The 14158-nt window shown below is 36.1% G+C and overlaps 1 protein-coding gene across 2 annotated transcripts in view; it reads left to right on the top strand.

Annotated features, from left to right (window-relative positions):
* Window positions 1-379: 379 nt before the first annotated feature.
* The window catches only part of LOC129248004 (uncharacterized), a 34470-nt gene continuing 20691 nt past the window's right edge, over window positions 380-14158 (top strand). Inside the window, exon 1 of one of the 2 annotated variants that reach the window (XM_054887398.1) lies at window positions 380-624. In XM_054887398.1, coding sequence (XP_054743373.1) covers window positions 510-624 — 115 coding nt within the window. In that variant the 5' untranslated portion in view covers window positions 380-509. Of the gene's footprint in view, window positions 625-12116; window positions 13137-14158 lie in introns of those variants that run through there. The other variant, XM_054887400.1, reaches the window with a different exon arrangement.

Here is a 14158-nt window from a genome sequence, read left to right as displayed (position 1 = left end):
GTAGGAACTTTTATATCTGTATAGTTGGGGTACATATGTATATATGTACATGTATACACACAGAAATGAAACAAATATATCGCACACAACCACACCAACACATAGATATAGCGAAAGAATCAACAAAATCAAAAACAGCCGCAGCGGAATCAGCTCAGCTGCTGAGTAACCCTCAACACCAATGCATCCAGCGCCTTCAGTAACACTACAGTATCGCTATTTTCCTGATTAATTGACTCCTCTATCTCCTTGCCCACCGCACCTTTACTTAGAATAATGGACACTTGTCGGAATGTAAGCACAGTGTGCAGGAGTATAAGCGTTTATCGCAAAAATGTTGCGTCCCTTCTAGGCCTTTAAGTTAGTTGATGTAGAAATCTCGTTGGCATCGGTTGTTTGGTGTTCGTTTTGTGTCGTCTTCAGTAAGCCAATTACCAAAACTTTCCTGCTAAGAGCTACAAACTAACAGTGAATCTGAACAAAGAGTTAAAACAGGAGACTTGAACATCATGGCGGAAAAAAGTCTAATGAAACGTCCAGTGCAGCCAACGCACACATCACCCAGCTTGGGAGTATATCACTACTATAATTCGGACTTTTACTACTCCCTGCCGAATCTTAGGAGTGAGTATAAAAAAGTTTTCACTTTAAATTTTATCATATTGCATCTACTATCTCCAAACTTGCATTCACTTCTATGTGTATGTATGTAAATAGAAATCGAAGGCATTCCCATGTGCTAAAATAATGTTTGAGGCCAGGAAGAGTGGGTACTTGCACTTTCTAACAAAAAATTGTACACTCGTATTTTAGCAACGAAATTTTTTTTAAGAGTAAGAACAAAACCATTTATGTAGAAGAAGGAAAGTTAATAAAAGTAAAGAATTTTGAAAATTTTTAAAAGTCATTTTATATTTTGTAGAATAACATTTTTAAAAATTTTTTTAAACAAATTCTTGAATTTTTAAAGCACTATATTTATTTATTATTTATATTTAACCCTATCAGTGTAGTGTAAATCACTGGTCGTCTTCGTCTAGCTCATCTAAAGGTAGGCCCAGGAAACTTGCCGTTTCGACAGGTTGGGTCCAGAGGGAGAGGGGTATTGACTGGGCATGTGAAAAGGTAGTTAGTGTCATGCGGGGGAAAGCTTTGCTCTTCGTGCCCAGCATATTGCCTGTTTGGAGAAAATTCCGAAAACGATAATAAAAATAATTTTTGAATATTTTGAATATTTTCAAATTATATAAGGTCTAGGAAAAAGAAGTCCATTATTCATAAAATTTAGCGCAAATGGTTTAAAACTGTTTTATGGGCGCATTGTTGCCTTTATCAAAGAGATATCGATCACTACAGCCATCTACCTACCGAGAAAATAATGGATTTTTTTCTCCGCGAACTTCTATAAAAAACGAAAGGAATGAATTCACAAGGCAGAAAAGTATAAATACTCCATAAACAACTACTGAAAACTAATTATAATAAATGCAAATAGTTTAGTTTTAGTTTCTATTTGGACCTCTCTTTGCCTCTGCTACTGCCCTTAATTGATTTTGCGCGGAAAGAACTATTTTTTTTTTGTTATTTCGGATGTAAGTTCCTCTTTTTCTTTATACGTTATTTTGCGCATCCGGCGTTCTAATTCGTTCCATAAATGTTCTATAGGGGTGAGGTGCGGTAATTGGAGCGGCGAATGGAGTTGTTTTGGCACGTTATAAAGCCCTTACACACATTGTGTCGTTGAAATACAATCCGCCAATTTGACCCAATTTGCTTGCTGATTCTTTCAAATTACTTTTCAGAATCTCTGAATAAACAAACCGATCCATAAGTTGTTTCTATCACCGAACCTTCACCATGATTCACAGTTGAGATAAGGTTATTCCTCTGAAGATCTTCGTGAACTTTGTTCTGGTCAGTTTCCAATGATTTTTGTATAGATTAAATCTTTGAGAAATTTTAGGCGGTCGACAACTTCTAGGCTTGCTCGCTAATGACTTTGTCTCAAAAAAGTTTTTCAATATTGTTTGCGATGTTGACTTACGGCGACCAATAGTTTTAGTGATCGAATTCTAAGAATTTTCCACTTTTCTTTTTCCTTTTTTATTATTTATCATTTAATTTTATTATTATATTTCCTGTTCCACTTTAACGCAAGTTTCCTTAGTTTTCGGCTCATTTTCACTGACAATACATTTTAGATAACCGCAAACTTCATCCATCGAAATAAAACTGACTATAACTTGCAAAATTTGAGAAAATACCGCCCTATTCAAAACACCATAACTTTTTTGTGTGAAATTAGTTTTTATTGATTTCAAAGACAAAATTGTTCAAAAGTGATTACAATTTTAACATATATTCACTTTAGCTCGATATAACCACCTTTTGCCTTGACTATAGCCTTCAAACGGTCAAAAAATGAGTTGCATGCTGCACGAATGTGATCTTGAGGTATTTTGGCCCATTCTCGTATAATCGCTTTTTTCAGCGCATACATACTGGCATATCTTTTAGTCCTCACCTTGCTCTCCAAAATGGACCAGATGGAATAGTCCATCGGATTTGCGTCTGGCGAATTCGAAAGCCGTTGTGTGGACGAAATAAAGTGTGGAACATGATTTTTTAACCATTCTTGGTTCACGCGAGCTTTATGAGACGGTGCCGAGTCCTGTTGGAACGTCCATGGTCTACGACCGAAATGTTTGCGTGTCCACGGCTCTAAAGCAGCTTCTAAAACATTTTCCCGATAATAAGTCGCATTCACTTTGACACCAGGCTCGATAAAAACGATTGGAGAGCGTCCATCAGCGTTCACTGCGGCCCAAACCATTACTTGCGATGGGAAATTGCTTCGAGTGGCCATACGTAGGCTCAAATTCTCGTATGAGCGTTCGGTCAAGTAAACACGATCGTTTTGAGTGTTTATGAACTGCTCAATTGGAAAATTTCCTTCATCAGAAAACACAATGTTAGGGAATTCGCCACGTTCGTGCAAGCGCAAGAACTCCTTTGCTCTTTCGAACCGAACTTTTTTTTGCTGGGGTGAAAGATCGTGTGCTTTTTGGAACTTGTAAACCTTGACCTTGAGCTCATTTTTCAATATGCGTCGAATGCTGTCTTGCGATATTTTCAGTTCTTTGGCCATTTTTCTTCCACTTCGATGTGGATTTCGTTCAAGTCGAGCCTTCAATTTCCGGCCCATTTCTGGCGTTGTTGCGGTTTTTTTTGGTCCACCTCCATAGCGCTTTGCAATGCTACCAGTATCATTGTCACGTTTTATAGTGCGATACACAAACATTTTATTCACTTTGAGGTGACTGAGCTCACCAACACTGGCTGGTTATGATTTTCCAGTCAAATATAACGCAATCACACTATATTACGTTTGAATTCCATCACAAAAAAAAAAAAAATGTCAACAAAACTGAGACGCAAATGCTTTTGATGGCTTATAAACAATATATTGAACTGTCATTAGAACAATTTTGACGTTGATGTCATGAGCTGTTCTACAGATACAAGCGGTGTGAAGTTGGTAACACTTCATAGCGTTCACCCTGTATATAAGTATCATACCAATCCTATGCGAAACTAAGAACCTTCGCACACGGCTCGTATCGTCTTCGTAACGTATGCACAAAATGTCCGCGAGAGATACCCTTTATTGTTGTTGTTGTTGTAGCAGCATAAACATTCCGCATACTTATACCATATACGGGTTCCCCGCTGCTGGAGTAACAGTCCTTGGCCGGATATTAATCCGGGACGTTTCGATAACGTAGAACCGACTGTCGTGGAAACGTACCCTTCGTTGTCGCAATTTTGTGTTCAAATGGCATACCGCGAGCCGGTAACCACTCGTACTCGTCACAGCAAGCATGCAGCATGACAAGCATTATGCAACAGGTACAACAGTGTCATCAAATATCATAATACGCTTATATCATAGTTTGTGCGTCAAAAACTGTTTGAATAAAAATGTCTGATGAATTCATTTAATTTGTTGATGGAGCACTCGTATTTAAAAGGTCTAAAAGTGTTTGTGTGCAATTAAACTTTATTTCATAAATGTTCATGAAAAGTTTTGTAATTTATAAAAATTGTGATCTACCTGTTAATAAATCTACAGATAGTAATGTTTAAAAAAAAGTTTCACTAGTGTTTTATAGAGGAGGTAAAGAGGTGAGGGATAACTTTTGCTAAAGTTTAGACTCTTGCTTCTTCTATGGAGTACGTTTGAGAAATCCACCCCCTTGCCTCAGCGTAATCATAACTAATGCATTCGCGCATGTTAGTATTATGTTTTTGAATAGCCGGTTACACAATTTCTTCACGCTTCTTGAAAGCATTCTTAAACATCCTATAAAATATCTGAAATTTGTAATTATCCTCTTATAACTGCCTTGTGGCAATTAATAATCTGCTGTTTCAGTTATTCCTACGGGCGCACCCAATGCCTTGTTTTTCTTTTATTTCTCCTCCTCCGAAGAAGATGATATGTATAATAAAATAAATCACTTTTCATCGCTCGACATATTAACAACTCGTGCTTTGACGATAGATAGTCGCATTGTGTACGGACATGTAGCGCATCGTCATCGTCACTGCATTAAAAAACCATATCGTGCCGATTTGTCTAACGGATAAATTGTTGCTTATTTAAACAGATATTTCATTACAAATGTAAATGCAAAGATAACATCGATTATAACTCTATAACTATAACTCCATAATACTTTTCCGGAATGGATTTAAGTTGTTCCCTTTTATGAAGATAATGTTGCACATAAAGTTTTAGGTTGACTATAAAGAAGAGATTATTGTTGGTGTATAACAGCACAAAAGAAGAGCGATAGATATAAAAAAATATCAAGTCAGTCCATAAGTTCGGGCGTTAAAGGTGGTTTTAAAATTAATAAAAAAGATGTTTGAAGTATTTATTAATCAATAATATATTTTCCTTCATTATTTACAATGTCTTTCCAACGTTTAGGCACATTTTTAATTCCCTGCTTAAAAAATTGTTTGTCCTTGGAACCAAAATACGCTTCGATATCCCTTTTTCTAGCTTCTTTTGTGGAGTAGTTCTTGTTACTCACTTGAACATCGAAGTCCACGAAAAAGGTGATAATCACAAGGTGCAATATCCGGAGAGTATGGTGGATGCGGCATTAGCTCCCTTCCGAGCTCGTTCAGCTTACCTAATGTTTGCCTTGCGGTATGAGGTCTTGCGTTGTCGAGGTGAAACAAAACTTTGCGTCTATTCACTAAAGACGGTCGGTTTTTGTTAAGTGCCTCATTCAGGTTTGATAGCTGATGGGAATAATAATCAGCCGTTATCGACTGGTTTGGTTCCAAAAGTTCATAATAAACAAACAATACCGGCCATATCCCACCAAATAGACAGGACAGACTTCTTGGGGTGAAGGCCATCTGTAGGGGTCAATTCTGGTGTTTCATCTTTATCTAACCATTCACTTTTGCGAACAGGATTATTGTAAAGGACCCATTTTTCATCACCAGTAACGATACGCTTAAGAAACTTTCATTTTCAAGCCGTTGCAGCAGCTGATAACACAACACATTCACTCTCTGCTGAAGGTTGGCGACGGAAAGTCTATGCGGAACCCATTTTCCCTGCTTTGAAATCTTCCCCGATTGAACCAGGTGCCTGTGAACTGTTCCATGCGATGAATTTAACCTCTGAGCTATCATATCGAATGTCAAATTTGGCTCAGCTTCCACGAGTTCGAGCAAGGCGTCGGAGTTAAGGACTTCAGAATTTTGAAAACCACTTTTGTGCAGTCCTTACACTTACGGTATCCTCTCCGTGAACAGTGTTTATTTCTGTAGCAGCAGTTGTTGCATTTTTACCACTTTTATAAAAAAATACAAAATATGCCTCTTATACGCGTTCGAAGATTCCATTTTCTTTTTTAACAACAAGTGCTTCTAACCCCGATTAAAATCACTTGTTGAATGCACAATATATCAAAGAAAATATAAATAGTTCCGTTATATTCCGCGAATAGTTTTTTGTATGCAAAAACCGTACAAAAGTGAAATTATGGGTAAAATACGCACGAACTTATGGACTGACCTGATATATAATTATAACAAAATGCTCAGAATGATAAGAGGAGTCGATTTAGCCAAGTCTGCCGTCAATGCAAAATGTTGTCAGATATATGTATGTAGCTTTCTTCCACTTATAAAATGGATTCAATGGAAAGCACGTTGAAATGATGACGGCATAGGATATCAGTTGATCTAGATTTAATTTTCGTAACTTAACTTCACTTGACATGTAACCCAACTTGTTGAGTAATATGAATTGTAAAATAAATTTTAGATTCTTAGAATCCAGCTTTATGTAAATTGAGAGTGATGGAATAATCAGACTTCCCATATTTTTGAGTTTATAATTTTTAAAAGTAATTCTTAAAATAAATGTATGCAGAAACTATATTTGGAAACAAATTATTTTATATGACAGTGTAGGAGGAGAACTGTCAAAGTGATGCAAAGAAAAATAATAATATCTGGCGTGTGCACTTCTGTTAGTTGTTTGGCCGAGCTCTTCCTCTTAATGCTGTTGCACAAATAAAGGGATCTACATTTTTAGGCCTACTCCGAACGGCAAATGAGGAGCTTTTTCATGGCACGAAGTTTTACCATTGCCTGCCGAGGGGCGATAGCTATTACAAAAAACTTTTTCTATAATTTTGCTGCTTCATGCACATATCTGCACACTCGAGCTTGACTTGTTTACAGCAGCACAGAAAACAAACTATGTGACATATCACGCTGAAATTTGCCATGTAAGCTTATAACAGTCCTACCAAAAAACAAAAAATTTATTTTTGCCATATGTCATCCGCGGACCGTTTTATTGATAACGTCTCGTTCATATTTGAGCAGAAGGTACATTCGAAACTACGCATTCCTAAATAGTAGTCGCACACTAATCGATTTGGCTACGGTGGTCGCAAAGCGATGCAATAGAAGGTACAAAAACAAAGCATTGGCTGAGCTTTATAGGTCCGTCACAATGGATCTGTTCCGTCCGATGCGACAACGGTTTCGACTGACAGTAAAATAGATTATATGTATTTGTGTCGAAGGCACCACAAACATGCCGTACGCCATGCCAAAGTGCACAAAAATTGGCAACTTTCTACTTTTGCCGTACCGCAAGTGCGGCGAAAATTACAACTATTTAAAGAAGAACAATGTTGTACCGCACAAATTTGTATCGATGGTGATTTTTATTATTACAAATTAAATAGAGTTTAAATTAATTGAGTCAATTCATTTGCGTCCTTATCTTTTCGATAAAAGCTTGAAAAAATGGAGAAACGGCTAAGTTTCATCCTCAAAATGAATGTGCGTCCCGATTTCGAAGTTATGGTCGACTACGACTACCATAAATTCTATTAAAATGCCTATTTTGCTTCAATATAATGTATTTCACAACCAACGAAAACCTGTTTATACAAAACGAAAAATGGTATTTGCTTTCACGAAAAGAACATCTGCTGCTTTTTTATTTATATGCGGCAATATTTTCATTGTGGCACCACGGTACGTTCCATACGTCACGTCACAAAGGACCCCCAGCCCTATTAAAGCGACTGGATTTGACGCGTACAAATAGAAAATGACATAAGGTAATAGTCCTCCAGCAAATAGAAACGCTGAAATGTCTCTCACGCACAATTCACTTTTGACAGTTTGTAAAAATTTCATTTATATGTTCTATGGATATTAGTAAATAAGAAACTCCAAAATTTTATGTTATCTAAATGTCGTCCACAAATACATCGTCAAATGATAATAGGCGCCTTCGATGCGCCACTTCTCCGCTCGCTTGACGAAAAATTTGCATGTGAACACAATAACAAATGATTTGGCAAGACTCGTCTTTAGCGAATATGGTTGTAGGCCTCTTCTATTCGCCACTTCTGTGCTCGGTTAACTTACGGAAAAATTTGCATGTGAAAGCAGCGACAAAATGGTCGAGCAAGGCTCACCGCTTACGAGTATGGTTATACCACATTAGACTGGTATAACTCACTATGTTAAAAACACATGTAATTTAAGGCAGCTCTATTCCCGCATTGCTAAGATATTTTCATTTATACGAGTTGCTTCATCTATTCGCCATTTGTTAACGCTTGGCAGAAAGAAGAGGATTATACTCATCAACTCCGTTTATTTCACGAGAGTTTCATTACGAGGGTTGCCTTTTATATTTTATGCCCAATAATGAAAACACAATAAAATTTTTTTAATATTCTGCTGCCCTCGCCTGAACCAATTTCTCAAGCACTTTTGCCACTCAGAAGTAGATACTTCCAAAACGAGCTATTTTAAGGTTTCAACAGCTTCTTCAGACTTTGAAAAATGTTGACCACATTTTATTTTTAATGTTCGGGAACAAAAAGAAATCATTCGGGGCCAAATCAGGGCTATAATAAGGCGGATGACATATTAATTCGATCTTTCGAGTGCTCAAAAGCTCTTTTGCTGATAGGTGAGAGCTCATACTGCTTATGTACCACTCAGAACCGACTGTTTTAAATTTCTCTGGTGTCACAGTTGCGACATAACCAGACATTTCGAAAACAAACAGGCGACCGTTTACTTTGATATGCTTCTTCCGCGAACAACTTTTGTTGTATTGAGCTCTATCATAAGCTGTTTTGTTTCTGGCTCATATGCATACATAGATCCAAGATTTGTCACGTATTACGATGCCACAGACATATCTTAAACCACCTTGAATTTCTTCAGTATTTCTTTATACCACTCGACACGATTCTTTTTTTAGACAAATGTCAAATTATGCGGTATCTAATGAAAACAAATTTTCTTGACAACCTAATGTTGCTCCAATATTGAATACATATATGTATGCTGATCCCACTAATGCCCAAGGATGCCTCTTTCGATATGTCACATGGCGATCTTGCATTATCAATTGATAACAACCGTTTTGGATAGTCTCCATCCTGCAATGATCGATGACCATGTTGGAACTCGTGTTCCAGCTTTTCATAGTTGCTAAGTGTGGTGCTTTAACACCATAAGTCGAAGTAAGTTGATCAAGGCACTACTGTCTCGATATGCAACGTCGAAATTCGTAATAAATCATTGCACGAAAATTTTCACGAGTTTATTTTATAATTTGGGCGAGATGAATTTTTTAACTCATTGAAAAAAGAACAAATAAATCTCGTTATATGTACATGTAAGTCTATGCAAAAAAATAACAATTAAACCCAAAAAAAAAAACGGTAAAAATATCGAATTACAGCTCATCACCCGTAGTATTGCAAAGGCGCAAAAACTTATAGGTAAAAGGCAGTCCTCGTGGCATTGAAAGAAGTAATCCTCTTGACAATATTCAAAGCATTGCGCACAACAACTTAAAGCTCATATTTATGTATTTTTATATAATATTTCATATTTTATGTAATATCCAAGTTTCATTGTTGTTGTTGTACTTAAATCATTGCTTTTTTATATCATACTAAAAATAAGAACATATTCGTGTAAGCGCATAAACTTAATTTTTAATATAGACATATTTATAGAATTTTTAATACTTAATTAGTCCTCCATGTTTTTAGTAACTTCAAAAATACGTTTAGGCATTGATTTCACTTACTTTTCAAATCTTCCCAAGCTTCCTTAATAACCAATTTGAGGTCTAATGCAGTCATATGCTGGTGTTCTTGCACCTTTTATCCATACATTTTGCGCGATATTCCCCCCTCACACGTTCTCCACCAGATTCAAATCAAGACTGCATGCAGGCCACTTCATAAGCGGTGTGTTTTGCTCTTTCAACCATTTCAGCGATTCTTTGGTTACTTGAACGGCAGCGTTATCTTGTTGGAAAATGCTGCCTTCATCCATTTTATCATCCAAAAATGTGATAAATAAATAAATGAAAATTTATTTTACTCGATACAAAGCAAATATTTGCTTTTCCTCTTGATGAAAATGCCGCACACACCATAACGCTGCTACGACCAAAGTCTCTTTTTGACATTCATACGTACGTCGTTGTTACGCAAATCGTACCAATAAAAATTGTACTTGTCTGGGACATTTAATGATTTTTTTTTTCATTCGAGAACTCAACATTGCCCGACTGCATGTAGTGGGTTGGGGAATAAGTTCATAGCGTTTTTATATTTTCTTTTATTTTACAAGGATTTGTTTGATTTTTGGTGAAGAGTAACTATTAATTCGAATGAACTCTTTCTGCTTTACAAAACTATGTTAATTGTATTTTTGACATAGGCGAGTCTACAGCACGAAAATGGTTTGCAAAGTTCAAAAATGATGACTTTAACGGCAGCGGAAAGCTTTCTGAATTCGATGAAGGACGTCTCAAATCACTTTTGAAGGAGAACGTTCGCCAAACCAGTCGTGAATTGGTGGAAAAAACGAACTGCGACCATAAAACGAAAAATTGGGAGCCCGGGTGCCTCCCGAGCACAACGAAAAAAACAAAGAAAGTCGCCTTCAAATTGCTTCTCAGCATCTCCTCCGCCATCGAGCAACATTCGGGCATAAACATCACTTTTTGTACCGAATTGTCACGGGAGAAGGGAAATGGTGTCTATTTACCAATATGAAGCAAAGAAAGGAATGGGTGGCCCCAGCAGATACGCCAAAGCCGAGAGTCAAGCCAGACCTTCACCCAAAGAAGATCATGATATGTGTTTGGTGAGAATGGAAGGGCATAATAATGCTCGAAAAGAATGACACGATCAACGAGGAGCTCTACATTGCACAGCTACACCGCGTGAATGAGGTTATCTGACTGAAAAGGCCTGATCGTCATAGCGAAACCATACTATTTCATGACAATGCCAGACCCCATGTTGCACAAGTCGTCGAAACCGCACTCCGAGAGCTCGAGTGGGAAGTGCCTCAGCATTCGCTGTATTATGCGGATCTTGCACCGACCGATTACCATCTTTTCCGCTCCCTGTCGAAGCATATGAAGGGCGTTATCTTCGATAACAAAGAAGTCCTTAAAAAGCGGCTCAACAACTTCTGTGACACCACACCAATCGATTTTTGGAGGAACGGCATCAACAAATTGGTCGAGAAGTGGGAAGAGGTTGTAAAGAGCAAAGGCGAATATATAATTGATTGACTTATTGATATAATGGTTTTTTGTTTAAATAAAAAGTCTGCGGTAAAAACGCTACGAACTTATACCCCAACTTAATATTTTTGAGCGAAATCTAAACGCGTTTGTCTGAGATGGCTTCCAACACAGGTTTTTCTGTATAAGAAGTTAAAATATTTAAACAAATATTTAGAAAACCTTTCGCAGCCTTCGCCTAACACAAAATAAAATTATAGTTTAAAAAACCAAAAACACGTTTTTACGACAGTGGAAACTAAGTGCTTTCTGCTTGGTACTAATTGTTCAGAAATTTGCGTCTCTAGTTGCTAAAGTGAAATTATTATAAATATGTAAGGCACATTGTTTTTTTTTTGTCATTTATGCATTAAACAAGTAAAAACTCTATAGTCTTGAGCGTACGACTTCAAAATACCCAGCCCCGTCTGATAGCCATATGAGATATGTGAACTTAGCACGTATTATTATTTTTATTTTATATTTTAACTTAGCACATTTACAAACCACTGAGTAACAACTTTTTTTTGTGTCTTATTTCTGTCCATGAAAACCACAAAAACCCATAATCGTTTGTCACCAAGTTTTGATGTAAGGCCGCATGGAAATAAATATTTTCGGGGGAAACCCTAAAGTTTAACAATAAACTATACATTGCATATGGCTTCGTACAATTACACAATTTAAATATATACCTTTAGCCTCCACCTGTTTATTTCAATACCTTGAAATTTCCCTTGCATCGTTACATTAACAAACAACAACCAACTTCACCATATTTCTAATTTGAATTGTTTTCCGAGGAACGTCAATTATTTTTTGACATTCCACTTCATTGTTTTCTTCGTTACTCGGTTTGTTTTGGTTTTTCACGAGCAACATAAAAACAAAAGAGCAAGAGAGTTCACACAAAAGTGCTCGATGATTTGCTTTCTTTGAGCGGCTCAATGAGTGCTGATATTATTGTTTCAACACGTTTGCTTTGTTGTTTGTGTAATTTGCTGTGTGCGAGTATCTTGTCTTTACTTTTAATTTTATTGATGTGTTTTACGAAAAGGGAGACTTCCGTGTTTTGATGCACATGAACCAGGTGTATGCATATGATAAAAAATACGAACAGTTGTTGTGATTTTGCGGCTGTGAAAAGTCATGTTCGTAGCGGACCGCTGGGAAAAACAGCGGATTCGAAATGTAGTGCAAGTGGAAACGCGTGGAAGGGAATGCGGAAAAAATTTAGATTTTCATGGGATTGAATTGGTGTGATAAAAAATTGAAAAGTGATATTTAAACAAACTACAAAATTAGAATTTGACATACATACATACATCTCAATATTTTCCTAATTCTTTATAATCAAAAACCAATATAAGCGGTGATGAGAGATGTACATACATGATAGTTGCATACATATTTACTCTGGCGTCTATAAAAAAATATTAATGCAATTTACTGAACTAATTTAATGACATTACATACATACAGATGTATATATTCAAATTACTATTGATGCACTTTGAGAGATAAGGCAATTGGAAAATTGTATGCATGAAATAATGAAAAAATATTGTTATATTTATCACTATGAAAGCAAAATTGCGCTACTATCAGCTACGCTGATGCGAGAATTTACATACATATGTACATACCTACATCGGAATAAATTTTCTACTTTATCGAACGGGTTTTTAGTCTTCTTGTAATGTATGGATAATTATAAATGCAATAAAATCATCACAGCCAATACGAAACTAAATACAAGAAAATTACAAAAAGTAGACAGTTGCGCCATTCCTTTGTCGTCTAAGTATACGCGCTGTTCATATTGCCGACAGTTTGTACCAAACGAAAAAAATATAACATACTAAAAAGCAGCGATAACGAAAACAAATACGACGCCCGATTTGGTGACAATTGTTACAGCTCCAGCGGTGCCTGCGTGAACAACAGCAACAAAATATAATAAGTAAGTGTTAACAAACTATGGTAATGTGCACGGGGAGATGTTATGCCTCAATTATAGCAAGAGAACAATAGTAAATATTAAACATTTCGATTTTGTCATTACAACAATTTCTCTTCTCTTTTAACCATTATTACTAATGTCACACGATAAACCAACAAACATTTTGCACAGCACGCACATGCACATGTACATGCAAGGTCATATGATTACATACATATAGGGTGGCCCAAAAGTTTACCAGATAAAAATATTTTGTAAAAAAGTGTTTCTGCTGATAAAGAAGTAATGTGTAACTTTAACTCCATTGTAATGTGCAATAAAAAGAATTATGTCACGCATGGTATTAGAAGGAATTCAGAATGAAATAAGTCAATAAAGCGAACGTTGTGAGAATGAACCTTTCCATCTCATTCGGTTGGGCAGACTTCTCTGAAGTTTTCAACCGTTATATTATTTAAAAGGGACTTTAATTATTATGAAATTCTCAGTACTTCGAAATTGACACATAAATATTTGTTTGTATTTTAAGCAGTTAGGGGCAGTCAGAGCCCAAAAGAATGATGATTTTCAATAATTTTTTTTTTTGCTAGTCAATTGCTTTATTTTACAAAAATAAAAACATAGCATTTTACATCATGTTTCGACTTGACTTTAGCAAAATTTCAAAAAAAAAATGTATAATTGTAAAAGTCATCGCTGTTTGTGTGTACCCCGTTTCTCCAGAAGTTCCTTGCGGTAATCATCACAAGTTCTTGGAGATTCATTTTAAATCAATCGGACAAGAGAAATTAGTTTTATTATTAGATAATATTGCGCCTGATCAAAGCTTTTTTTTCAAAATTAACAATATGAAGGTCTCAAGAAATATTTTTCAAATTTTCGAGAAAAAGTCGACAATTAATTGTTTAAAAATATCGAAATTTCGAAAATTCGATCAGGCACAAGTTTTTTATGTTTTTCAAAAGCAGTATAAATTTTATTGAAATCTACCAAGCGGTTTTTAAGTTACAGTGATCACCAGT

The sequence above is a fragment of the Anastrepha obliqua genome, chromosome 5, assembly GCF_027943255.1.
Source record: "Anastrepha obliqua isolate idAnaObli1 chromosome 5, idAnaObli1_1.0, whole genome shotgun sequence".
Taxonomy (NCBI): Eukaryota; Metazoa; Arthropoda; class Insecta; order Diptera; family Tephritidae; genus Anastrepha; species Anastrepha obliqua.
The sequence above is the reverse complement of the archived record's forward strand: the minus strand, read 5'-3'. Positions and strand labels throughout refer to the sequence as shown.